Source organism: Zalophus californianus, chromosome 13 (genome assembly GCF_009762305.2).
Source record: "Zalophus californianus isolate mZalCal1 chromosome 13, mZalCal1.pri.v2, whole genome shotgun sequence".
NCBI classification, from domain to species: domain Eukaryota; kingdom Metazoa; phylum Chordata; class Mammalia; order Carnivora; family Otariidae; genus Zalophus; species Zalophus californianus.
Window position 1 is genome coordinate 62,748,451 of NC_045607.1, and position 27,419 is coordinate 62,775,869.

General features: G+C 41.7%; 1 protein-coding gene across 2 annotated transcripts in view; it reads left to right on the forward strand.

The window, feature by feature from the left end:
• GLDC (glycine decarboxylase) overlaps positions 1-27,419 on the forward strand; it is a 153,418-nt gene that overhangs the window by 122,189 nt on the left and 3,810 nt on the right. For both annotated transcript variants that reach the window (XM_027616322.1, XM_027616323.1), the window contains 8 exons: positions 1,231-1,306; positions 9,085-9,210; positions 10,638-10,787; positions 12,125-12,237; positions 13,649-13,790; positions 16,650-16,761; positions 22,969-23,064; positions 27,087-27,259. In XM_027616322.1, coding sequence (XP_027472123.1) covers positions 1,231-1,306; positions 9,085-9,210; positions 10,638-10,787; positions 12,125-12,237; positions 13,649-13,790; positions 16,650-16,761; positions 22,969-23,064; positions 27,087-27,259 — 988 coding nt within the window. The remainder of the gene's footprint in view (positions 1-1,230; positions 1,307-9,084; positions 9,211-10,637; positions 10,788-12,124; positions 12,238-13,648; positions 13,791-16,649; positions 16,762-22,968; positions 23,065-27,086; positions 27,260-27,419) is intronic.

The window sequence follows — 27,419 nt, forward strand, 5'->3', positions numbered from 1 at the left end:
CATAGTTCCTTTGGGGGTAATCTGATCACTGACTAAAAATGTGGTGGTATTGAGAAATTGTGGTTTTGGATGTAATCATTGTAGTTACATATATATATTTTAAAAAGATTTATTTTATTTTTATTTTTTAAATTTAACTTCAATTAATGTATAATGTATTATTAGTTTCAGAGGTAGAGGTCAGTGATTCATCAGTCTGCCCTCCTTTATTTTATTTTATATTTTAAAGGTTTTATTTATTTGACAGAGAGATAGCGAGAGCAGGAACACAAGCAGGGGGAGCAGGAGAGGGAGAAGCAGGCTTCCTGCCGAGCAGGGACCCCAATGCAGGGCTCGATCCCAGGACCCTGGGATCATGACCTGAGCCGATGGCAGACACTTAACAACTGAGCCACCAGGTGCCCCTGCCCTCCTTTATTTTAGAGAGAAAAAGTGAGAGAGCACGTGCACGCATGCACATGTGGTGGGGAGGGGCAGAGGGAGAGGGAGAGAGAAACCCAAGCGGACTCCATGCTGAGCATGAAGCCCAATGTGGGGCTTGATCTCAACCCTGAGATGAGACCTGAGCCGAAACCAAGAGTTGGACGCCCAACTGACTGCCCTACACAGATGCCCCTGTAGCTGTATTTTAAAAAATAATTATCTTTTAAAGATACACACTGAAGTTTGAATTGATAAAATGATAATGATGCTTGAGTTTTTACCTCAAAATAACATAGTTCAGGGGGCCTGGCTGGCTTAGTCCGAAGAGCATGCAACTCTTGATCTCAGGGTTATGAGTTTAAGCCCAGTGTTGGGCATGGAGCCTACTTAATAATCTAGTTCAGAGTGAGGGGGCTAGTGAGGGATATGGTTGGAAAAAGATTGACCGTATCCGAGAATTGTTAAAGCTGGGTGATAGGTACATGGCAGCTCCTTATATTCTTCTGTTTTTGTATAATTTTGAAATTTTCTATAATAGAAATGAATTCTTAGGTGCATCGTCCTAAGCAAGGCTTGAAAGGCCCATCTCTGAGTAGCAGTGGGTGAGATTTAGTACCAAGACCAAGTGCCATTCTGTGGTTGTTCAAGAACTTATAGGCTGGAGCAGTGATCCTTGGTGAGCTTTCCATGGTGTTGGGTAGTGTCCTTGGGTCACATGTTGGTGAACATGCCGCCCATGCCCAATGAATATTGAATGAGTAAATGAAAAAGAGGCCCAAAGCCCTGACGCTCTTCTTATCTTTGCAGCGGAGCCCAGGGGGAATATGCTGGGCTGGCCACCATCCGAGCTTACTTCGACGGGAAAGGAGAGGGACACAGGACAGTGAGTATGGACAGGTGGTGGGTGCTCACCACTGGGTGGCAGTGGGTCCAACTCTCTCCCTCTAAGCCTTCTTGTAAGCAGCTAGGGAACATATAATCAAGAGGCAGATTTCTTTGAACTGGCCATTACAGTCCTTGTCCCCAAGACATTTCATTGGACCGTTCTAAGAGAAAACATTTGCTCAAACCCAGTGTGTAAAAGTCAGCCAGTTTTTAGATTCTTCATTATAAAATACAGGCAACTAGCCATAAATAATCTTGTAGTTTTAATAAAACCGGAAATGGACTGAGATTGGGCCACCACCTACTGTACCCCACTTACCTGGGCAGCCAGAATGAGCCTGGAACCCTTTTCTCTAATTCTCCTGGGCGCAAAGGAAGGAAAGGACAGGAATGTTACAATCCCAGGTCTTAGGCCCGGACAAAGGGCAGAGACCAACATGTAATTGTTCTGTAACTCCTGCTGTGACCAGGCACAGTTCTCGTTTCTGTATGCTCAAAAAATTTTTATTGAGGGGTGCCTGGCTGGCTCAGTTGGTGGAGTATGTGACTTTTTTTTTTTTTAAGATTTTATTTATTTATTTGACAGAGAGACGGAGAGGGAGAAGCAGGCTTCCCGCGGAGCAGGGAGCCCTATGCATGACATGAGCAGAAGGCAGATGCTTAACCAGCCACACAGGCGTCCTGGACCATGTGACTCTTAATCTCAGGGTCATGAGTTCGAGCCCCACATTGGGTGTAGACATTACTTTAAAAGAGGAAGAGGGAGAGAGAGAATCTTGAGCAGGTTCCATGCCCAGTGTGGAACTGGACGTGGGGCTCAATCTCACAAACCCAAGATCATGACCCGAGCTGAAACTTAACTGACTGAGCCACCCAGGCACCCCATAAATAAATGTTTAATAAAATATTTACTGAATAAGTAAATTCCCTATTGAGAATTGTCATCTCTAAGCAGCAAAAGAAGACATGGAGCAGAGTTCATGGTTCTGCTTCAGGGTCCAAACTGCTCTTGGGGCCTGTGTAAGGGCCAGCAGAGGTGCTAATGGTCTTGATTCCACTAATCCCCAGAGGCAGTGCTTCTAGCAGTTATCTGACATAGGCTTCTAAGTGTGGTAAAAAAGACTGTGTTTCTGAGGTCTTCATTTTGGTGATGAGCAACAGTAAGCTAGAACTTCCACTGAGCTGTAGACACGGAGTTCTTACTTTTTTTTTTATGGCTGTATTCCAGTAAACCTTTATTTATGGAGACTGAAATTTGAATGTCCCATAGTTCATATGTCAGGAAATAATGTGGATTTTTTTTCAACCTTTTAAATTAACTCACAAGTCATATAAAAACAGTAGTGGATTGATACAGTGTTGGCCTGTAGGTTGCAGTTTTCTGACCCCTGCTCTAGCAGAAGAAAGCACACTTGATGGCAAACTGTTCATAAGTATAGAGAAACAAAAGGGACTGTGCTTTGATGTTCAAGAAACGGTCTTGGAGGCATTCCACGGATTCCGTGATGTTCGAGAAATGTTCTAGCAGGCATTCCACAGATTCCATGATATCTGAGGGTCATTCCCTATTTATGGAGAAGTAAAGCACAGCATGACTCATTCACACCAGGTGGTAAGCACTTGCCCTCACTGCCTGCGCCCACGCAGTTTGTTCCTCAGACAAGAACTCCCCCACACACACTTTCACTTTCTCTAATTTCACCATTTCCAAAAGGAAGTCAGGCCAAAAATCAGAGCGCAAGTTGTAAGTATATGCCAAATTCTTAACATCAGGAGGTAGCTGTTCTGTTGTTATATTAGAAGGGAAAAAAAACATATACTCATATACACAGAGTCTTGTGTAAGCATGCTTACAAATTCCTGCTGAGGTCTCATAAGCTGAACTGTGGAAAGGAGGTCAAATTGGATAACACAAGCACCCAAATAAAATGGCTTTCCTTGCACATTCTCATGGCCCTCCACAGGCGGGCTTGGCAGAGAACAGGCCAATACAAACATCCAATGTGGATATGAAGAATGTCGTTTAGTAGGATCAATTGATTAACCAGTCCCACTCACACAGAGGAAGGCATTTCCAAGTGCAGTGAGCCCTGGGGCTACCTTGTGGAATGGCCAACGCCTTTGCAGGAAGTCAAGGGCAGAGATCCAAACACAGGAGAGAGGAAGTCGCTCAGCCTTCTGCAGAGCCACCCAGTGATGAGCCTTGGCCTTGTCCTTCCAGGTCTTCCTTCTGGAGGGGAGGAGAGCACTTGGAGGCTGAATGATGCAGTGGGATCAAGAATATGGATGCTATTTGCTAGAGCACTGAGAAAAGCTTTCATGTAAAAGTGAAACCTCTGAATTGGGGCTTTTTGTCAATTCAGTAAACAAATTATAGGACTAAGGGAAGAGAGAGAACAGTCAGTATTTTTTGGAGCTTTTACTTTTTGTGTGTTTTAAACCATGCTATGACATCAGCAACTCACTCTAAACAACTGATGGTTTCGGGCGCCTGGGTGGCTCAGTTGGTTAAGCGACTGCCTTCGGCTCAGGTCATGATCCTGGAGTCCCGGGATCGAGTCCCGCATCGGGCTCCCTGCTCGGCGGGGAGTCTGCTTCTCCCTCTGACCCCCTTCCCCCTCGTGCTTTGTCTCTCATTCTCTCTCTCTCTGAAATAAAAAAAAAAATAAATAAAATAAAATAAACAACTGATGGTTTCCATGTCTGTCTGCGAAGGCCTGAGAAGTATAGGGTGTGAGTGTGGGCCTGGCCACTGTAGAAACTCTCCGACTGCCGACATCTTCTGACTGCAGACATGTCCTGCCCATGCCCCTGCTAGCTCCCCCGGATCTACATATGGCACATAGGGCGGAGAGTGGTTAGCAGGGACACCCCTGAGCACTGGGAGCTAAGGGGCAGCTACACTGTTCCCTGGTTCCCTCTGGATGAAAATCCTGCCAATTTCACAGTGAAACAAAACAAGACAGGAACTTAGATATTTACCAGACTCGGCCCCATTCCACCTCCATTTCTGGGACTTCACAGATTTTCCAGACTGACTTGTACCCCCTCATTTATCCTCAAAGAAATGACACAGCAACTCATGTATATCAGGGAGTGGCCATTTGGGAATAAAAAGCCTTAGTCATTTTTTAGATGATTCAAACTATGAGCCAGTATGGTTTGATTACACATGGAGTTCTTAGAGGGGACAATGGGTAGGGGTTGGGAGCAGGACAAAAGTGACTAGCCATCCCAGGAGAGTTAAGAGAAAAGGGTGCCAGGCTCGTTCTGGCTGCCCAAGTAAGTGGGGTACAGTAGATGGTGGCCCAATCTCAGTCCATTTCTGGTCTTATTAAAACTAGATTATTTATGGGTGGTTGCCTGTATTTTGCAATGAAGAATCTAAAAACTGTTTCACTTCCCTTTCAAAAAAAGGAGGGAAAAAAAAAGAACATTTTCTTCCTCCTTCTCCTGTTTATTTATCCTGATTCCACAGGTGTGTTTTCCCAGGACTTTCACTTAGTTGGGCAAACTGATTTTCAAAGAATTTTGAAAAAGAGGACATTCATTAATTAATTATTCAATACTGGTCATATACAAGGTACCATGTGGGGCGCCTGGGTGGCTCAGTTGGTTAAGCGACTGTCTTCGGCTCAGGTCATGGTCCTGGAGTCCCAGGATCGAGTCCCACATCGGGCTCCCTGCTGAGCAGGGAGCCTGCTTCTCCCTCTGACACTCCCCTGCCTCATGTGCTGTCTTTCTCTCATTCTCTCTCAAATAAATAAAATCTTAAAAAAAAAAAAAAAGGTACTATGTGTGCCAGTCCAGAGTTAAATCAGGTCATAACTAAGATAGATACAGTCCCTGACACACCAACTTGGTTTTTTTCACTTGGGTTTTCTAGTAGTTTTGAATTCTTTCATTTTCTTTCTTCTTCTTTTTTTTTTAATGATTTTATTTATTTATTTGACAGAGAGACAGAGAGGGAACACAAGCAGAGGGAGTGGGAGAGGGAGAAGCAGGCTCCCTGCAGAGCAGGGAGCCCAACATGGGACTCGATCCCAGGACCCTGGGATCATGACCTGAGCCAAAGGCAGACGCTTAACCTTAAGCCTGAGCCACCCTGGTGCCCTGAAATTTTTAATTTTCTAAGGAAGGGTTAGTTTAGAACTAGAATTATTCTTTAGCATCAGAAAGGAAACACTGAAGCTCCCGTTTGCCCAGGGAAAGGATACCAGGTGACTGACAGTAAAAGTCCCCTTTCTGTTTTTCCTCTGGGGCTTCCTCATGCTGAGGTAGCCACTGGAATGCCTCCTTGTTATCCTCTTTAACCACAAGGTGTCTGGGAAGCCTGGGAAGGGTTCATCCTATGTGACCACGTTGCCTCCTTTGCCTCACCCCTCTCCTGCCCAAAGGCTTTGTAGAGAGACCTTGAGATCTACAATGTGGTGCTTATGGAAGGCTGGAGATGAGTTAATAACAAAGGGCCAGCTAACACCCAGGTTCCATCTACTCCATGATGCTTCCTACCCCTCATTGTTTCTTAGTTCGCCAGTGTGACACCAGGAAATATCTGTGAATGTCCGGGAGTTGGAGACCAAACCGGAAAGGTCGAGAAAGGATGAAAGAACTTTTGATTGCACCTGGGCAAAGTTCTTCTCTGACTCCCGGACCCTTTCTTGCCCATTTTCCCTCTCTGTGTTTTTCAGTCCTCCCTTCTCTGTCTGTCCCCCTGTGTGTGATGTTTCTTCTCTCACCGTTGTCCACACTGCTATCACCACATGTCCTTGTTCATTCTGAAGGATGGGGGAACTAGATGCAGCAGTTTGGGGAGGGAGAGACAGGGAAGGCCGCCCAGCCCCCAAGCTTGTAGAAATACAGAATTCTTAAGTTTGGAAGTGTTGGCATCCTTTCTGGATTAAAGATTTTATTTAAAGCAGTGTTTTCAGTTGGAGAAGAAGAAAATGACTTACTGCTCAAATAATCAAGGAGGATTTTTCCACATCAGAGAAGTCCAAGGCAGCTGCTACTGCACAATAGACTCTAATGGAATCCAGTAAAATATATCCTTCTTTTTTGAAAAGGAGTGTGGGGAAATCATGTGCTTCAGAACCTCCTGGGTTCCTGATGGTTCTCTTATTTCAAGCTGTTTTGGGCAGTTATTTTCATGTCTGCTCTTAGGTTAAATTTCAGAGGTTCCTAAAATGCAACAGCCAAGTTCCTGATTTACCAGTTTAATTTATTTATTTAACAAATCTGAAACCCTTTATAATTAATAATTCAATTAGCTAGTCAAATATTAACTCAGATTTGCTGATCAGAGATGAGATTCTTATACAAAAGGGAAACATTAACCCCTAGAAAACACCAAAAACCACCACCGCACCCCCTGCCGAACGTGTATGGGAGTATTTTTCCTCTTCCCAACTGCCTGAGATGTAGTAGCCTTTGGTTGTTAGATTTTATTAGTGGTAAGAAATTTATTTCCCTAAATGAATGAATTTAATTCATTCCCTGAATGAGTGAATCCCTCACTCATTCAGCAAGTGTTGGAGGATGAGGTATGGGTTGGGTCTACGCCAGGTGCATTGTGGAGTTGGAAAAACAGAGCATCCACCTAAATGGGCATAAATGGACCAAAGAGGATTGTTTTAGATAAACTAAAGCACCAAATCTGGGTCCTGTTATTTCCAAGTCCCTTGGGACCCCACAATTTTAAAGTGAGGAGAAATTACCATTAAAAATTTCCCAAAAAATTATTAAAGTTTCCTATTTTCACATAGAAAACCAGAAAAGTATAACAGCAACCTATAAATGAGTCATTGACAAAACCACCGAGACTTTTTTCTTTCTGATGCCTTACGTCAGGGTATGTATTACTTTCCTATGGCTGCCGTAACAAATTCTCACAAACTTAGTGGCTGGACAAAACAAAAAATTATTTTCTCAGTTACGGAGTCCAGGAGTCTAAAATTGGATTTCTCTCGGCTACAGTCAAGGTGTTGGCAAGTCTACCTTCTTCTGGAGGATCCAGGAGAGAATCTGTTTCTCTGCCTCTCTGGAGGCCTCCTGCGTTCCTTGGCTGGGGCCCTTCCTGCCATCACTCCGTCCTCTTGTTCATTCATGAAATTTTCTGCTTCCTTTGTAGTCAAATCTCCTTCTGCCTCCCTCTGCTCAGAATACTGGGGAATATATTTAGGGCCCAACTGATAATCCAGATTTCAAAATCCATAATATCTCATCTGAAGAGCCTGATTTAATCACAGTTACAAAGTCTGTTTTGCCATAAGGTAACATCCACAGATTCTGGAGATCAGGGTTGGGCATTTTGAGGGGCCCATTATTCAATGTACCACAGGATGGTTGACATTTTTACCTTGAATGTTTTTATTTCAGCAGAACTTCCCTGGTAGAAATTCTTAATTTAGGCCTTTAACCAATATTTTATATTCACTCAAAATGTTTTAATTTGGGTATAGTTGACTATATACATTTTTAATATTTGCCTTTTCCTTCTTGGTCAATGTTCTGCCCAGAAGGGGTCCTTTTATCCAAAGATCCTGTGGTAGAATAAAAATACTTTATGGGAAAGGACAAGTGACTTTGGTTCTGAGAAAGAGTCAATACAATAGGGAAGCATTTAACCTAGAAAAAGGATTTGAGGACACACTGCATAACCAGCATGAGACCAATAACCATTCAAGAGAGTCACAAACTTTCTGTCAACAGAAAATTGACAGTTTGCCTTTGTGTACACGTGTGTTTTTCTTCAGTAGACAACTTTGCTGTTTTTGAGGAAACACCTGTAAGCAAAGTTTCCCCTTCATAAATCCATTACTATAATGCCCATCCATTTCTCTTCAAGGGGTTGCAGTATTGGTCCTGGTATTTAAAAAAAGAAGGATTATTTTCAGGGTGATCGTTGCTTCTCCTTGTTGCTTTCTGTTGGGATAAACTCTGTGATGCACTTTCCTGTAGTGCATCATCATCACATCTACCCCAGCATGTGTGTTCGCTTGTTCACGTGATTTGTAGGAGGAAATGAAAATGATTTAAATCTGGGCATTCTAAAGTTGTACCCACCATCCACCTTCTGTAAGGATTCAACTCATCTTTAAAGGCTAGCTTAGGCTCTAGCTCTGGAAATCCTTTCCCTTTACCTCTTCCGCTTGAAGTGACATCCCCTTATTCTGAGTTCCTGTGACACCTGTTTATACATTTGCCAGCATTGTCCGTGAATACACGACATGCTTTCATGCTCACCTTACGATTCTTGTGGCAACTAACAGTTCAGTGCACAGAATAAGCATCCAGTAAATGGTGACTAATTGATGTATCAGCACTGGAAGGCCTTGGAATTATGTCTACCATTATCATCTCTTCCTGAATCTCAGCAAAGCCGAGCAGAGCACTGAAACTGATTTGGGCACTTGGGTTCTAGAGCTTAACTTCCAACTTCATGTTCTTATAAGATGCTTTCTACATATTATAACTGCGACAAGGTCATAATAAGCCTGGGTCTGGTTTTTGGTATGCTGAGATAAGGGAGGAGAGTACTAATTAATATTTCAGGAGTCTTTAAAGAGCAATATTTGTGGATTCAGGTGCACACTCTTTGGACATTGTTTTACACTATAGTGATATTGAAATTGTAGCAGATTTTAAGGCATTAGTGATCAGTTTAAATAAAGCATGTGGTGCCTATTTAATCCATGTTCCAAGCATTTGTAGGACTTTTGTGCCATGAATAGCCTGGTGATGATTTTTTCTCCTTCCTTTCATTCTATTCCTAAGGTTTGCCTCATTCCAAAATCAGCACATGGGACCAATCCCGCAAGTGCTCACATGGCAGGCATGAAGATTCAGCCTGTGGAGGTGGATAAATACGGGAATATTGACACAGCTCACCTCAAGGCCATGGTACCCATCTTCCACTAAACAGATGGGCGAGGTCTGGGTTGGGAAGAGGTGGTGGGGAGAAGGGACTAGATGGTTTATATCAACCTTATCTTTCTTTGCATTCTAATTAAAAGACTGCAGTTCCTCCTCTGAATGGGTCTGGGGAAAATGAAGTAATATCAGAAAACCTAACCGTCTCTATCAGAAAAATAGAAAGTAACAGTCACATTTTTGGTCCATAATAAAACCAAACATAGTCTGCTTCCTTCACTAACCGGGAGAAGGTCCTTTAAACTGAAATTCCATCTTCTTAATGCATATGTAAGAAACTGAATGAATTATTCATGGTCATAGTAAGGATACTCCTTGCAGGGCCTGCCTGCCTGCCTTCTCCTTCCTGACCAACCTTCCCTCCCTTCCCGCATTAATAATCAAACTAGCAGTCACAGTTATTCTCAATCTTTGTATTGGGAATTAAAACAAATGTAGATTTTTGCAAATTTTTGTGACTGTCCCAGCCATTACCTGCTGAATTTCGGGCAGCATTCCACCTCCTTCCTGCAACACCAGCCCCCACTCCCAACCTCCCAACCTCCAGGAAGAGGTTGCCTAGCAACTGTATCTCCTTTCCACTGGTGGACTGGAGGCTGCATTTTAAGAGGGAAGGAAATCAGTTGAATAGCAATGTGATTTTGTCGGGATTACTAGGCATGGAGACTGAGAACTTCATGCAACTGCCTTCAAAGGAAGCTGAAAACAACAGCACTGCTCATGTCTCCCATCCATCCCCACCCTTCCAGAGCCGCACAAAGTTTTTACCAACAGATATTCTGGGGCAGTAGTTGTAATTACTAAGTTTCCCCAATATAGGATATGACCTTTAAAAAATATTTTTTTTCATTTCCACATGAGCGTGTTCTGACTCACTGGCCAAAACAACAGGAATGTGCCTTTTATATATGTTTGCTTTCTGTGAAAAGGAAACGTGAGGGAGATTTCTTTTTATCAGAGCAGAACACTCCTTATGGGAATTCTAATTTCAACAGAATGAGAGGGAAATGGAATGGGGTGGATATGGCAAGATGAGCAGAGAGAGATTAGCTGTGAGAACAGACATGTCCGCAACCAAAAAGATCTGAAATAATTATTCAGATGACTAAAACCAAAGGAAAACCTTGGGGAGTTGAGCCTAAAATACCCAAAAATCTTCCTAATAGTCTTTTAGGTCTTGATCATGGAGACCTAGCCTGAAGGCATTTTGTTATTTCTTTGGAATGAATTAAGAAAAGAGTAATGGCTGTGAATTGTTAGTGCCATCATACTTTGAGGGAATTCTAGACATGAAAAGTCCAAGATTTAATCTTTCCTAATCCTGTAAAGTAAAAAGAAAGGATTTGGCCAATAAACATTTCCTCCTTTGTCTACCTCTGCTCTTTTCTATCCCACAGGTGGATAAACACAAGGAGAACCTAGCAGCAATCATGATTACATACCCATCCACCAATGGAGTGTTTGAAGAGAACATTGGTGACGTGTGTGACCTGATCCACCAATACGGAGGACAGGTCTATCTAGACGGGGCAAATATGAACGCACAGGTAGGCAACACAAGAGGGACTCCCTGGGAAAATGGTTAGGTCAGAAGAAGATTTTTTTCTCTGACTTCTGGACAGTTGTTTTACAACATGTTAACTGAATTCAGAACTGTGGTTGGCTTTCTTTATTGCCACTTTCAAGCAAAGTACTGCACTTTGATTGAGATTAGATTTGAAGGTGGTGATAGTGGAGGTTGGGGAGGAGGTAAAGAGATTGACAGGATGCAGGGAATGAACTGAATGTCCTTAGTTCGTCAGAGGTTGTGATCTCTCTTGGGGTGCTACCAGTAAGAAGGTCACTTGACTTCCTTTCTAAGGGAGTTCAGACCCAAATTCTGGCCACTGTGGATGTTCATCTCCCACAACATCCCATGACAATGAACAAGCCATTAATCTGGCTTCAACTTTTTCAGTGTAAAGTGGCTGAATAATTCTGTCCCTGAAGGGCCAATCCTGATTCCTGATTACTTTGTGTGTGTGTTGGGGGGGGGGAGGGAGAGGGTTCTGTGTAATGTGCACCCCTGAACAAATGCTGTAGGGGACACGAGCAAAGGATGTCATCATCTTTCAGAGTTTTCTTAACTTCTTGGTCATTGTTTGTTGTTGTGGTTGTGGTCGTGGGTTGGTTTTGTTTTTTTGTGTTTGTTTTTGGTTTTGGTTTGTTTTACTTTACCATTTCAAATTCTTTGTTTTTCTTTACTTCTGTCTGATTCCCTTTGTCGGTGTGGTCCAGGTATTGTCTATCGCTTCAATAGCATTAATGCACTCTTCATCTTTGCCACATTGAAAATTAGCCCTAATGCCAAAGTGGCAGGAAGGCCTGTTGAATGTTGTAGCTGGTATTACGGTGGTCTCAGGAAAACCATCAGCCTGCCTTCCTTTCCTTTGGCTCAGCATCCTCTCAGGTGGCCTTCCATCCCCTTCCACTGCTGTACCCAAAGTACATGATACTCAAAGCCAACCATGCAGGGAGAGCTAATATTGCTAGGGTGAAAGTAATCTCTTTCTGCAGCAAGGAGGTAATTCCCTTTCTTTTGCTCAGGGTGCTTCCTCTCCCTCTTGTGGTGGAAAATTAGGAATTGACTGTATATTCAAATCTGTATTTTAAAATCTAAATTAGGCTAAATGGTCAGTGGCTGTTTCCATAGAAACCATAAGCCAGGCTTCCTATGGGATGTGAGGTTTTGACTGCAGAACTTGGCCATTATCGAGAACATTCTGTGAACAGCTCTGCTTACCTTTCCTCTAAAGGGAGAGGCCACAGTCAGGAGCACGGAAACCTTTCCAGACCACCCTTTCAACTCTTGACTTCTGATTTTGGCTCTTTCCCTGTGTGGTAGGTGGGAATCTGTCGTCCTGGAGATTTTGGGTCTGATGTCTCACACCTAAATCTTCACAAGACCTTCTGCATTCCCCACGGAGGAGGCGGCCCTGGCATGGGGCCCATCGGCGTGTGAGTTCTGGGCTGCTTGTTTCAGGAAGGTTTTAGAGATTAAGAATGAAAGAATGGCCCCCAATTTGCTGTTCCTCTCATCAAGGTCTTCAAGTGTCATGGACACCTTCATATCTAGTGTGCCTGGAGGGGCTGGGAGAGAAGCAGTGAGAAGGGTGACCTAGGGAATGTCCAAAGAGGAGCATAAGTAGATTTTATTAACCGCAGTGCTCGATTGGCCACACTAAGCTCCCAGTCATACATAGACAGGGCAGGCTTGTGAGCAGAGCAATGAATAGGGAATTTACTGGGGCATTATGGATCTGAACTGGAATATTAGCACCTGCAAGTGTCTCCTAGACTTTAATTTAGATTTCCAAGAAGGTTTTCTTTATTCATTCTTTTTAAAAAAGAAATCAGCTGATGGTTACATTGAAAGTGAATTATCTATCAACAACGAAAGGAACTCATAGGAGAAAAGTGCTTGCCAGGGGTTGGGGAGCAGGGGGGTGGGTAGGGAGAGATTGGTAAAGGGCACAAACTTTCCAAGATGTGTAACATGTATAACACGGTGATTATCATGGTTAACACTGTATTGTATATTTGAAATTTGCTAAGAGAGTAGAACTTAAATGTTCTCAACAAAGAAAGAAAGAGAAAGAAGTGAATTGCATGTAAAGTGTTAAACACTTTGCAGCCTGGATTCTTATTACATCTGAGATAAGTAAGGAGGAAAGAGACCTTATTACTAGAAATAATTAGATGAAGTCAGAATAACACTAAAGGAATGTCTCATAGCTGTTGATAACTTTTTATACTATGAAGTTGAATCACCTTGTGAAAATGATGCTGAGCAGCCATTTCCTGAGTTTCTTCAGTTTTCCAAAAATGGACCAAAGGGCCCAGTCTTCAGGCTACTGGGAATCTGGCCTCTTGCTTTTTCATGTTTTTTCTTTTTGATTATTATTATTATTTATAACAAGTGGGGGTGCCTTAGTACCTCCACTGTGGGGGAGGTGGGGGAGTCATGGTCATGTGCTGGCCTCTGATGTGTAGGCCCATGGGGCTCCCTCTCAGCAGCACCCTCTATCCCTTAGATTCCTTGGGAAAGAATGTGGGGCGTGGGGCTGGGAGGTCCCCACATCCTGGTGATTCCATGGATTACAAGCTCTTTCATGGCTGTCTATCTCTGCCAAATCCCCTGCCATAGTTCTTGGGTGAGCCACTGGGACACTGATGGCTGGTGAAGAGGAGGAAGGAAGGAGTACTTCCTGAACAACTGTTTCTTAGCAGGTGTTAGGTCCTTTCCACTCTGAGTTCCTCTACTAGGAAGAGCGCTTTCTGAGAGTGCTCAGCTCTTGCCTGTTTTGCCTGTTTTGCTTGGTCTGGATCTTTTTTTTATATCTGCTGAATTTGTGTTTAAAAATAACAGGAAGAAACATCTTGCCCCTTTCCTGCCCGATCATCCCATCATCTCGGTAAAGCCAAGTGAGGATGACCGACCTGTGGGTACTGTTAGCGCAGCCCCATGGGGCTCCAGTTCCATCTTGCCCATTTCGTGGGCCTATATTAAGGTGAGGCCTGTGACTGTGTTAGGCGGGCGGGGGATGTGATATGTGGGTGGGAAACTAAGACTGCAGACTTTCTCCTTGACTTAAAAATGAAGAAATCCAGGGGTGCCTGGATGGCTCAGTTGGTTAAGCGTCTGACTCTTGGTTTCAGCTCAGGTCATGATCTTGAGGTCATGAGATTGAGCCCTGCATGGGGCTCTGTGCTCAGCTCAGAGTCGGCTACAGATTCTCTCTCCCTCTGCCCCTCCCCCACCTCAAATAAATAAATAAAATCTTAAAAAAAATCTATGATCTGAGATGTGGTTCAGTGAAGATTGCTGACTTGGGTGGAAGAAACCTTCTTAAAGAGATCAGATAAATTTTATTTCATCTATTCTTCATGATGCTATTTCCTTTGGGTTCTCATAGTGGGTTTAACATCACAGAAACTGACATGCCAGATATGTTTTTCCAGACCAAGTTAAGTTCCATGAGTCATGTGGATGTTCTGGCTACGTCATTTTAGTTTCCTGTAGGATTTGTATAGCTGCTTGCAAGTGAAACAGTGCACATACTAATTACACTTGGTTGAAATCCTGGGATAAATTTTTAGGAATAAATCTCACATGGCTTTATATTTCTTAGGAACTTGGAAGATAAGATAAAAAATAGCAGAAATTTGCTTATGTAGTAGTTTCCCAAAGGTCTGCCCTTTAGAGCCTGTAGAACTGTAACTCTCTGTGATAATTAGATTTTGTTAGAGAACAGCTTTCCTTTCTTTGTGTTTCTCCGAAAAACTCTAGAGCCAGAGTTTATTTTATACAGCTCTTGTTCAAACGGGCCTGCCCACCTCCTGGGTTGACAAGACTGTGCATCGGATAGGAACACTTGTTCAGCAGCTAATTAGGGCATCTTTCCCAAACTGGCTTCCCTCCTTAAAGGAAGGGTGGCTTCTGGTGAAACAAGACTCCAAAACTCAGCTATGCAAGTCATGCTGGATGGCTCTCTGGGGCTGGCTGTTATTCTTAAACAGGGTGGCATTTATGCTTCTTAATTAAAACTTTCTGGGTAGCTGGAACAACAGTTCTGTACCTCAGAGACTAAAACCTCCTTTTAAAAATGATACTAGCGTTGTTTTACAAATAGTAACAACAAAAACAATCATAATAAAAGTCTGCTTCTTTGCAAACAGAATCTTATTCACAGGTTCCTTTTAGTCCCTAGATCCTGTAAACCTGGATTATTTGTTATGGATATATTTGGGTTAGAGATTATTTCCCACATACAGAAAATAAATGCCCCAAAGCTGGTTTGGCCATATGCCAGGAATACCAGACAGAACCTCAGTTATAAATGAAATAAAATAGGTTTTAAACTACCTTGACCCCTCTCTTTATTTCAGGCAAGTTGTTACTTGCCACTTGCTCTAGAACTACCTTCTTTCCCTGCTTCAGTCCATCTTGGGCACTCTCTATAGTACTGCAGGATTCCCTCTAAGACCCCAAATTATCTTCTGGTTTCCTTTTGCCTTTACTGCTCAGTCTTTTTAGCCTACACAGAATCTTTGGGGGATTCTTCCCAAAACACACATGCCTAGGCCCCATCCCAGAGAGAATCAAATTTGATTTGCATATGAGAGGTAGGGATTGGGCCATCAGACTTTCCAAGTGAGTCTGATGCATGAGTTGAGAGCCATTGGCTGGCTGAACCAAATCCAAGTTCTTCATAGCAAAGGTTCGAGGCTTATAAGAGTTCGTCACAGCTCACCAGCCTCCACAGTAACCCCCAGACTGCAACCCTGTGCCTTCACTTCTACACCTTGGTTTTTGTTATTCTTATCACCTGGAGCTCCTTCCCCTTTCTTTTTGCCTCTCCAAATTCTACCCATTTTTAGATTTTCACTCAAGTTCTAGTTCTTACTCTGGTAATTCTTCTTTGTCCAGCTTGGCAAGATGTGTCTTCTCCTTACTTTGGACGTTGGTGTCCCTGTTTTATTTGATGCTTTCTCCTTTGATTTATATTAGTTATGTATTTGATATATACCAAGCCTCCATCATACATGAAGTATTCTGGGAAGAATGTCAACAATAAAAATTGGTGCAATCTTGATTTTAAGCTCTTTGCTGGTGATAATGTTCACCCTGTATAACCACAGGGATTTAGAAAATACCAGAAAAGGATAATATCAACCCTGGCAGTTGTTAAACATATAAATGACCCTGACTCTGGACAAGTGTAAGACAAACCATACAACATTGATTCAGTGGGGATTTTGGTCAAGATCGCACGAGATTTCTGGCAATTATCAAGACATCTCAAATTCACAGTAAACAAACAGCTCTCCTAAATGCATGTAATCTAAGATTATTTTTCCTTTTTATTTTTTCTTTTATTTTTTTAAATTTAAATTCAATAAATTAACATATATTATTTGTTTCAGGGTACAGGTCTGTGATTCATCAGTCTTACATAATACCCAGTGCTCATTACAACACATACCCTCCCCAGTGTCCATCACCCAGTTACCCCATCCCCCTCCCCTCCAACAACCTTCAGTTTATTTCCTGTGATTAAGAGTCTCTTATTCTTTTTCCTCTTTAGATATAACACAATATATAGCAGTCAGTTTTACCCTGTTGTAAGCTTTGTTACTTTGTTCCTTGTTACTTTTATGTTACTACTTTGTTATTTTTATAAGAAATATAAAGTTATGTTCCAAGGAGAAAACCAAAATTTATTTCAGGCTTTTATACCCATCTGTAATCCAGAGTGATAGTGGGTTGACTCCCTTTGTGGGTGGGATTTATTTGGGGGTGTCTTTGGTTAGTGTCCATTGGGTTTACCTATTCTATGGTTGATGACTCTTTTTCTCATCTGTTGCAGATGATGGGAGGCAAGGGCCTTAAACAGGCCACAGAAATTGCTATATTAAATGCCAACTACATGGCCAAGCGATTAGAAAAACACTACAGAGTCCTTTTCCGGGGTGCAAGAGGCAAGTATCAACCTTAGTTTACCATCACCTTGGTTTTTTCTTGACCAAGTTTGACCTAGTAGATGTGGTTTTCTGCAGTGGGTAGGAAACTTCTGTTTCTTAGCATACACCAGAGAAAAGCATAGATTTTTTGGAAATAACTTCTATTTAGTGAACAGTTTAGGAGTATCACTATTTGGAAGGCTGTGTGATGCAGTTAGTGTACACAGCCCAGGTCAACAAGGAGCCACACCACTGAGAGATGTATACATAAATACCGCGAGCTCATTACCTCCCAAACTGCTATGGGAATGCCTCTAGAAGAGTGGAGTAATTCAGACTGGGCAGAATAATTGGGAGAGCCTTCTGGGAGGAGCCCTTTGAGATGAGCCTGGAGAGGAGAGGAGCAACCCCAGTAAACAGAGACTGCAGCAAGTCAGAATTGTCTAGGTGGTTGGAGGCTTTGAGGGGTTGATGGATGGGATAGGAGGAAGGGGAGCAGATAAGAATGAAGTTGGAGAGGCAGCTTGAGGCCTTGAAGGTGTCAGAAGGCTCTCATCTTTACCCTTGAGCCAGATGACAGCCATGAAAGGTTTTTTGAGCAGGGGAATGACAGAATTAACAGAATGGTAAAGTCATTAAGAAAATGGCAGGGGATGAACATCCTATTAGACGTAGAATCAATAGGACTTAGTTACTGATTATTTGAGTGTGAAGAGCAATTCTATGTAAGCCTCTTATGCTGATAATAGAGGTATAATTGTGGGAATAATAGAAGGGGGGGACAAAGTCACCCTGGAAGTGATGGGAAGGGATGGAGCCAGACAAATTTGGCTATGGGCACAGAATCTAGGAGCAGACTCTTCAAAATGGTGAAACACAAGAAAAGAGTTTTGAGAAACTAGAGCAAAACCTCTCAAGCAGATGGCTACATTAACAGGGATGAGCAGAAAAGGGGTACCTGGTGAGGGCGGGCTCCATGCTTGAGGCAGCTTTAGAGCCTCTGCAGCGTTTGTCACAGTGCCTCTCCTGAGAAAAGCCCCTGCTTGCCCTGTCTGTCTCTGTTCTGGCCTCATCTGATCCCTGTAGCCTCCTTTCCCTGGCACAGAGAACTACTCCTTCCTTTGCTCCCTCCACTACTGAGGATTTCTCCCACTCAGTTTCTTGTCTGGCTCTGTCCATCAGACCTTGAGCAGGGTGAAGACTGTGCCTGCTTCCACGCTCCAGCACCCGTACCTGTCAATCACTTCTGGCCCACCGTAAATGTACACGGTGTCGCACAACTGGGAGAGACAGACTGGTCTTACCACGGGAGTCTTAAAAAAAAAACAAAAAAAACAAAAACCCTGCCTTTAACAATTAGGAACACTTTGGTCACCTTCGAAAGAATTAGGGCAAAAATGATAGGGCAGATGCCAAATGGAAATGAGCTGAGAAGTGGACTGAGGGTGGGGAGAAGAAGGGAGAAGCATTCATGGTTTGGGCGAGTTTGGTAGTGAAGGCAGTGGGACAGGTGGGGGCTGCTCCAATAGGATGCCGTTTTGTTTTGAAATAAGAAAAGAACATGATATTCACCTTCCAGAGAAAAGGAGTTGAAGAGGGGAGAGTGAAGCTACAATAGAGGGAGTGGGCGAACAGAGTCATCCTGGAGGTGATGGGAGGAGACAGGCAGCATGTTTGCCGTGGGCACGGAGTTGCAGACAGGGACAGATGGGGACTTGGAGCTTGGAGCAGAGAGTTAGCAGTCAGTAAGCAGCATGGGCCGAAAGAATGAGGCCTCTCTTGGGCTCTTTGTTTCTCCAGCTCAGGCGGAGTATACAGCTACATCTATGATCTTTAATTTAAAGGCTGGTCTTGCCTTAAAAATAGTTTTCCAAAGGATTAGTTCTGTAGTTTGAAAATAGAAAAGAGCTAAATAACCAGGTCTGGGTAGGAATGCTCCCCAGAGATTAGGAAAGAGGCTTGTGGGCAATATGTCTCTAAGCAGCACAATAGAATGCTTCTGAGGTGGGTATTAATCTACAAGAGCTACTAATTAATTCATTCAAATATAGCTCCTGCCCTGTGAAATGCATCCTGCTCATGTATCAGCCTTCAGGATTAGTTTAAATACTTGTTTTATCTGATTATGTAAGTAATTTTTATATGCTCAACATGGAAAATTTGTAAAATAACCATGAGGAAGGAAACATAAATGATCCATGGTTTCGTCAAGCAGACATAACCACTATTAATATTTTGCTGTATTTCTTCCTATGTTACATTTAGACCATGATATCATAATACAAATAGTTTGTGTCCTGTTTTTTAACTTTATCTTATATTGTGATCATTTCCCCTTGTCATTAAATGTTCTTTGAAAGTAGCTACATTGATTCTATTATATGGATATACCAGGATTTAGGTAATTCTGTGTTTTCCCCTAGTAGTTTGCTTTGCATTTGTAACAGTGCTACAACGAATATCTTTTTTATTTAGATTTTTAAAAAACATTTCTGATTATTTCCTGAGGTTAGAGCTGTAGAAAAGAAATTATTATTTCAGAGTATGAATGCATTTAGGTTCTTGATATGTGTGGCCTGGTTGTCCCCACAGAGACTTTGTAACAATTTATTCCATGCTAATAGCATATGAAGTGACCATCACAACAGGGCCTAGTGAACAGCAAGAGCCAGGCTGAAAAAAAACACCACCAACCAAAAGCAGAGTATCTTTGCCATTCTCGTGGTTGAAAAATAATCTTTTTGCTTTAATTGACAAGGTTTAGGGTTTTATTCTGTTTTTTTTAAGGTATTTGAAATTTACTTATGATTAACTTTATTTGAAAACATTTGAGACAGAATTCACATACCATACAAATGACCCACTTTAAATGTACGATTCACTGATTTTTAGTGTGTTTACACAGTTGTGCAATCTTAAGTTTAGTTTTTAAAGCAAGAATGTGTGTGATCTGGACTGCATGTGGGGTATGGTGGCAGTCTAGCGGAAAGGAAACTGAACCAGCAAGCATTTCTCAGGTGCCTACCATGTGCTTAGCATTTGAGTGACTGCTTTAAGCAAAGACTGTCTCACAGTCCTAGGGGATTTGCAGCACAAAATGATAGATGCAATTTCCATTTGTTTTGACATTTTATTCCAGAATCAAATAATAAATTGTATTTCTCATCCCATGCAGAGATATATGGGTGATTACAGACTTTATTACCCAATCCCAAAGTTCATGAAATAAGAAACTGTCTCATGTTTAGTCTGGTAAACACATTCATTATATAATTTGAAGCTGTGTATTCTAGGGCCTAAAAAAGAATTATCACTGTACCTCCTGAGGGCCCAAAATAGAAATGTTCTTAATAAATGCATTGTAGTCCAAGATGTCTAATGGCAATATTAGAAGACCATTATTCATCTTAATCATATTTACTAGTTCTATATAAGACTTTGGAATTACAGATGACTATGAGGCAATAATTTTAATGAACTCCAGGTTTCCCTTTATGAACCATTTCTTTTGAGAGATTTGAAAATACCAGCTAAACCACTGAGGCTTATGGTTTTGTGAAGCAAGGAAGTGACAGGCAAGAATTGGGATGGGGGAAAAGCAGTAGTATTTCGGATGAGGAAAGAAAGGAATTACCTCAGGTAAAATGGTACCTTTTTTTTGTTTGTTTATTTTAATGATAAATTCTTATTTATTGAAAGACATCCAGTTGAGAATTTTTTTTAAGATGGTACCTTTTTTGAAGGAGGAATTGAAAAAAATTCACAGATGTCTACCCTTGTGGGAGGCTAAGCTCACTGTTTGATCTAAATGGAGTTTCTGTCAGTGGAGTAGGCAACTTCATTAGTATCCCAGTGTTTTATTTATGTTTTAATTTCTTAAATGCCTTCCCTTTTTGACCTTAGACAAACCTAATGCTGCCTGGAAACTCCTATTCCTGAATTGGTTTCCCAGTCGCCTTTATGGGTAGACATGGGCCTCAGGGGATGGGCCTTCAGATCCCAGGCCAGGAAGTGACCCTCCTGAGGCCAGAGGCCCCACCCACCCGACCTCATTTCCAGGGAAACCTTCAGTTTTGATTCTATTAGTAATGGTGCCTGGATTGCAACTGAAAAGCTTGACCAAGCCCTGATTGCCCACCTAAGTAATTAGCCAGTGAATTCCATTTATCTCTAGGCAGTCACTCTGAGGATGCGGAGCAGGAGGGAAGATGTTCCAAGCTTAGAGCCTGGCCACTTTTATTTTGCTTTTCCATCATGCCACCATCCCCTCCTTTTTCCTTTGACTTGGTATCTTTTCAGACTCTCAGCTATAGTCATGGTTAGACCCAGCAGGAACGTCTACTCAGAGGAAATTAAAACTTGTGCTGATCAGTTTATATAATTTCTACTCCAATTTTCCTGACTCACCATATGCCATAGAAGGTTTGTGTATCTTTTCTCCTTAAAAAGTGTAAACAAAGACGAACATCTTGGCATCTGGCCTCTAACAGCCACCAAGTTTCAATTTCACCCCTTTTAGGGCTCAAGTACAGGAAGAAAGAAATATGCTGAAATTCCACCGTTTCCATTTGAACACGTTAGGATATGGATTTAGAAAATAACATCTGAACCTCATTTTGAAAATGGAGCTCTTCCCAAACCGCCTGGCTGTGGTGGGGGCCCTGCAGACGCAGGCTTTGTGTTAGTGCCGGGCTGGGCTCAGCGTGACTGAACTTCTCCTTGGAAGACTGCCCTCTGCCTGCCAGCAAGAGTGACTCCTTTCCTCCATCATGTGTCCCTCCTCCCCTCCTGCCCACTGAGCATCGTTCAGAGCAATGAGCTTCATTAGCCTTCTTTCTCGTGTCACCGTCACCGTGCTGGGGTGGCAGCCAGAGGCTCAGGTCAAAGGTTGAGGCTGGGCTATCAAATGGGGTAGGGACAATTGTGTATTGGGGATTCCTAGACTTAAATGGTCTCACCATTCCCCCCCCGCCCCCCCGCCCCCCACCCAATATTCCAACTGGTCGTTCCTTTTAGGTACCTTTCCCCCCGACTACCTAGCTATGAATACAACTTTCTCCTTTTGAATCCCACTTCTTACAAATTTAATCCCCATCATTGTTAGAAAGAATATTTAAAAAATATTCACTGACAGTATATTTAAAGCTTCAGGTTCTCATACTTTCATTTTCTAACAAAACCAGTCCTTTCTTATCTATTCATTACATAAGAAGCAGAGCAGTTCCGGACGATCTCAGGGGCTATTAATGACTGGAGCTATTTTTCTCAGGCTTGAGGAATTATGTCTGCTCCACATATCTGTAAGTAGAGTCATTGTTTGCTGAGAGTCAGGAAAGTAGGTTAAAGAAGGAGTACATTATTATCTCATGAGCAGATACTTTCTTGGAAGGAGACTCATCAGTTGTGTGGGCCATGGAATTTGGAAGCCCCCAGAAATGTTCTATTTATGAAAATGCTGACTGAGTTGATGGTTTGTTCCTGCTGATGGGTGGGGGATCAAACAGCTCATGCTGGGGAGCTAGATAGCAGCCTGGGCCGGGGGAGACTGTCAGTTTACAAACTAGAGCAAAGAGAACGGACTCCTAGGGCCTTTGGCTTCTTCAGCTTCTTGCCATTTGTGGTGTGGTGTTTGACAGCTCCGATTTCTAATTCTCAGCTTGAAGCCTGAAACCAAAACCTCAAGAGCCCCTTTGAAGAATCACATACAATTATGTATGAGCCTTACAGATCTAGGTTTACTATATATTTACACACACGCAGGAGGAAGTTATTTGATGCTGGGGGCGGAGTTGCTGAAAACAGTATCAATGGATCTTTAGCTCTAGAAATATTTTGTAATAAAAGGGTCAGGCCTGTGATGACAGGTTTAACTGTTGGAAGTAGATTTTATAACCTCAGAGTAGAAAAAAACCTCATCCCTAGGTATCTCCAGGCAAATAGTTCAGCAGTGCATTGGCACCAAAGTCCCACCTCCCATCAGCCTCTTGGTTCCGGGGTGTGTTGTGACACGTTGGCCTGACATGTTAAAAACATTTTTAATTTTACAATTATCTTTATATTTTATACTTATTAATAAAGTAGATGAGGTCTTTGTTGCCAAATATAAACTTACCAAGTGATCATGGCTTCTTGGTACTCATTGATATGTGATTTAAGCTGATTTATTTGTTCATTTGTTTGGGTAAAACAAGCTGATCCTAATCTTGAGCTGAAAAAATTTTCCAGGTTATGTGGCTCATGAATTTATTTTGGATACAAGACCCTTCAAAAAGTCTGCAAATATTGAGGCTGTGGATGTGGCCAAGAGGCTTCAGGATTATGGTGAGTGACCTTGTGGGAGAACTGCTTTTATTTAGGGCAACTCAGGTTTTTGACATTCATGCAACTTTCCATGCTGGCTATGGGCCACTTCCTCAAGGCACAAACCAAATGTGCAGGCACCATGGTAAACTGATCCATAGGCTAAACGGTGAGCCCAGGGTTCTAGGCAAGCTTCAAAATGATAGAGAAAACACTTGCTTGCCCTATGAGTGCATTGGCAATACCCTTCAAAAGATATTAAATCATATATCTTGAATCCATTGGCATCCTAGAAGTCTTTGTAGTTAATAGAATTAAAAACCCCAAAGAAAATGGTTGCTGTTTCCTATGTTTCTTCATTTCTTTTACATTTTTAATTGTTTTTAATTTTAATTCCATTTACAGTTAACATACAGTATTTGTTAGTTTCAGGTGTGCAACATAGTGATTCAACACTTCCATACATCACCCTGTGCTCATCATGCTAAGTGTACTGTGATTCCCAGCACCTATTTCACACATCCCCCTACCCACCTCCCCTCTGGTCACTATCAGTTTGTTCTCTGTAGTTAAGAGTCTGTTTCTTGGTTTGCCTCTCTCTCTTTTCTCCCCTTTTGTTCATTTGTTTTGTTTCTTAAATTCCATATACGGGAAAATCATATATTTGTCTTTCCCTAATTTATTTTGCATAGCATTATACTCTCTAGCTCCATCTGTGTTGTTGCAAATGTCAAGATTTTATTCTTTTTTATGGCAGAATAATATGTCATATACAACATCTTCTTTATCCATTCATCAGTTGGTGGACATTTGGGCTCTTGCCATAATTTGGTTATTGTAGATAATGTTGCTCTAAACACTGGGGTGCAGGTATCCCTTTGAATCTGTATTTTTATATCCTTTGGGTAAATACCTAGTAGTTCAATTGCTAGATCATAGGGTAGTTCTATTTTTAACTTGTTGAAAAACCTCCGTACTCTTTTCCAGAGTGGCTGCACCAGTTTGCCTTCCCAATAACAGTGCAGGAGGGTTCCTTTTTGACCACATCCTTGCCAACACTTGTTTCTTGTGTTTTTTAATTTAGCCATTCTGACAGTTAAGAGATAATATCTTATAGTTTTGATTTGCATTTCCCTGATGATGAGTGCTGTTAAACATCTTTTTATGTGTCTATTGGCCATTTGGACGTCTTCTTTGGAGAAATGTCTGTTCATGTTTTCTGCCCACTTTTAATTGGATTATTTGGGTTTTGTGGGTTTTTTTTTTTTTTTTTTTTTTTTTTTTTTTGGTGTTGTCTTGCCTAGGTTTTGGTAAATTCTTACTCCTGTTCCACTCTTGGTAAACATGAAGAGATCAGTTGGTGTAATGGTGAAGGAAGTAGAGCAGGTAACCTGTAGAAGTGTTCAAGACCAATGGTATTTGAGTTTTATAAGCACTTCAGTCATGGCATAGCTGTTTCAGCTGCTTCTACAGATGAAGGGATAGGCTTCCTTCACCTTAGGAAGAATTTCTTCCACCACAGGAATATGGTTTCATAAAGACAGTGCAATTTTCCTGGAAGAATTTTGAAAGACACAGGCAGGCCCTTGTGAATTAGTGGATGTTCATTCAGCACAGTCCTTATTGTAATACATGTTTTAGTGACATTATCAATAATATCAAAGACGCTTCAATTCTCAGAAAGGCTAAGGTGGGGAGAATTTTGCCTTTCAGTGGGTGTGGAGTCCTATCTGAATTTTAATAATTTGAATAACTTCTCTTAATAAGGGAAGTGAAAGCTTCGGTAATTTAATAACTGCATCATAATGGGAGTCTCACATGTGTGGCTCATTCCTCTCCTGGAAGCATGATCTTATTAGGCAGAGTTAACAATAAATGGGAAAGCCAGAGAAAGTTTTCATTAAGGAAATTAGCAGTTACTCCCTCCAAATCTCTTGGTTGCTCCCGTGACCTGACTCGGCCTCCTGGCTAATGGCTGAGTGATGGCGATTCAGGTGGGCTCTAGCTTTGCTTCTGAGATGTGTTGTCTGCATTACATGTGTGACGGAGGCAGCATTTGCAGAGAGGGAGAGGATGGGCGAGGAGGGAGTTATAGTGGAAGTCACGACCCAATATTTCCAAGTCTTGGTCTCCAAACTTGACATTATTTTGATGTTTGATAGGGTGATTGCCACACTTGCCCCAAGTCTAGAATTGTACAGATGCCTAGCTCTTAGTAAGCACCTCAGAATTTACATGTTTAGTAAATGAGAGAATGGGGTGCCTGGCTGCCTGTCTGCGGAGCATGTGACTCTTGACCTCGGGGTCGTGAGTTCAAGCTCCACACTGGGTGTAGAGATTACTTAAATAAATACACTTGAAAAAAATGTGAGAGAATGAATGAATGAATGGCTAAGTAAAAACACACACAAACAGAACAAAAACAAAAACCACCCCAAAACCCCCCAAAATAGCAATTGAGAATGACAACACAGATTCTTAATCACACCTACTGAATCAAAGTTTTCAGAGGAGAAGCCTCGTAACCTGTATTTAACAAGCATCCTGCAGATGAGTCTTAACAGCCCATTGTGGGGCACACTGCCTTAAAGCAGAGGTTTCCAAACTTAGTGAGTGATAAGAGTCACAGGGAGAGTTTTTAAGACTCATAGCTTTCTGAGCCTTACTTTGGACTTCCTGAATCAGGGTGAAGATCCAAGAATCTGTGTTCCTAAGACAACTGATGGTTTTAAGATATGGGAACTACTACAGCAGAGTATGTTGGGCTGAATTTGCTCACACATGGAATTGAGGTTGGACTTAATGGGTAATGAGATTAGCTTTTTTTTTTTTTAATATCCTTTTCTGGTTTGAGTGACATAGTTATATGTACATGTCAAAACTGTGCATTTTGCTATATGTAAATTTTACCACAAATACGTGTGAAGAGATACTGAATTCTAGTTAATAATATGCATGCTGAAGTATTTAAGGGAGAAGTGTACTGATGACTGAAGCATACTTTGAAATGCATCAAAAATAAGATGGAAGGATGAATAGATAATGTGATTAAGCTAAGAGCATCATTGTAGAATCTAGGTGAACAGTGTATGGGTCTTAACTCTATACTCTTTTCAATATACTGTTTGAAAATGTTTATAACGTTGAGGAGACAATCCTGTAAAGCACACAGGCATGACCCTAAAGCACCCCATGTGATTTATGCAGATCAGAATTTGGGACCCATTTAAACTTAACTGACAGATGTATCAACTTTGGGGCTGTTCGTCATCTTTTAACAGTTTCATAGAAAAAGGGTAAGAAGTGGGAAAAGGTTGTTTTTGGCTTTTGTCCAGGAAATCTCTCTCAAGTATGTGTCTTGATTCATTTTACACATGAAAACTTTTGGAAACAGAAATACCTTCAGCCTGTATTCAGTGTAAAGACAAAAGGCTTTCCATGGTAAAGGCTCAGTTTCCTCATCTATAAAATGCGGACAGTAACACTCACTTCAGGCTTATGGTTGCTATCTTGTGATTTAACTTGTGATAGGCTATGATATTTCAATTTCTCTTAATTGCAAGTAATACACAAGCATTATAGATTCTAAAACAAAGTCAAAGTGAAATAAAATCTCAGTCTCATACTTTGGTGATAACCCGTTAAATTTTAGTATTTATTCTTCAAGGTGTCTTCCTTCATAATATATATATATATAAACACTTTGTCACATTTTTTAAATAAAAATGGAATATCATTATTATGTAGCTTGCTTTTTTGACTTAATATTTTTAATGTTTACCCAATTTAGCAAATATAAATTTACATACATTTGAAGTGTCTGTAAAACTTGCTGAACTGATCCTCTGTTGTTGGATGTTAGTTTATTTCCTAAGTTTTTCTTCTTTCTTGCATAAACAGTGCTGAGATGAATCCATATATATATATGCAAATTATATACGTAAGCACATTTATCCAGTGATTTCCTTGACAAGACGAGGAGGGTCTCTTCTAAACTGGGGAGGTCAAGGTTAGTGACACAAGTTCCCCTATCTGCTTTGCAGGCTTTCATGCCCCTACCATGTCCTGGCCGGTGGCAGGGACTCTCATGGTTGAGCCTACTGAGTCAGAAGACAAGGCAGAGCTGGATAGATTCTGTGATGCCATGATCAGCATTCGGCAGGAAATTGCTGACATCGAGGAGGGCCGCATTGACCCCAGGGTCAATCCACTGAAGGTGCGTAGGCACTGGTACTCTATCCGAAATGTCCCATAATGAAGATTGGGTATGGACAGGGTGCCAGCAACCCCTGAACTCCCATCAGAAGATGAGATTATTCTTGCCTAGATTAAGACCATTCTTCTGAACAAATTCATTGCTTGCAAATTTAAATCTT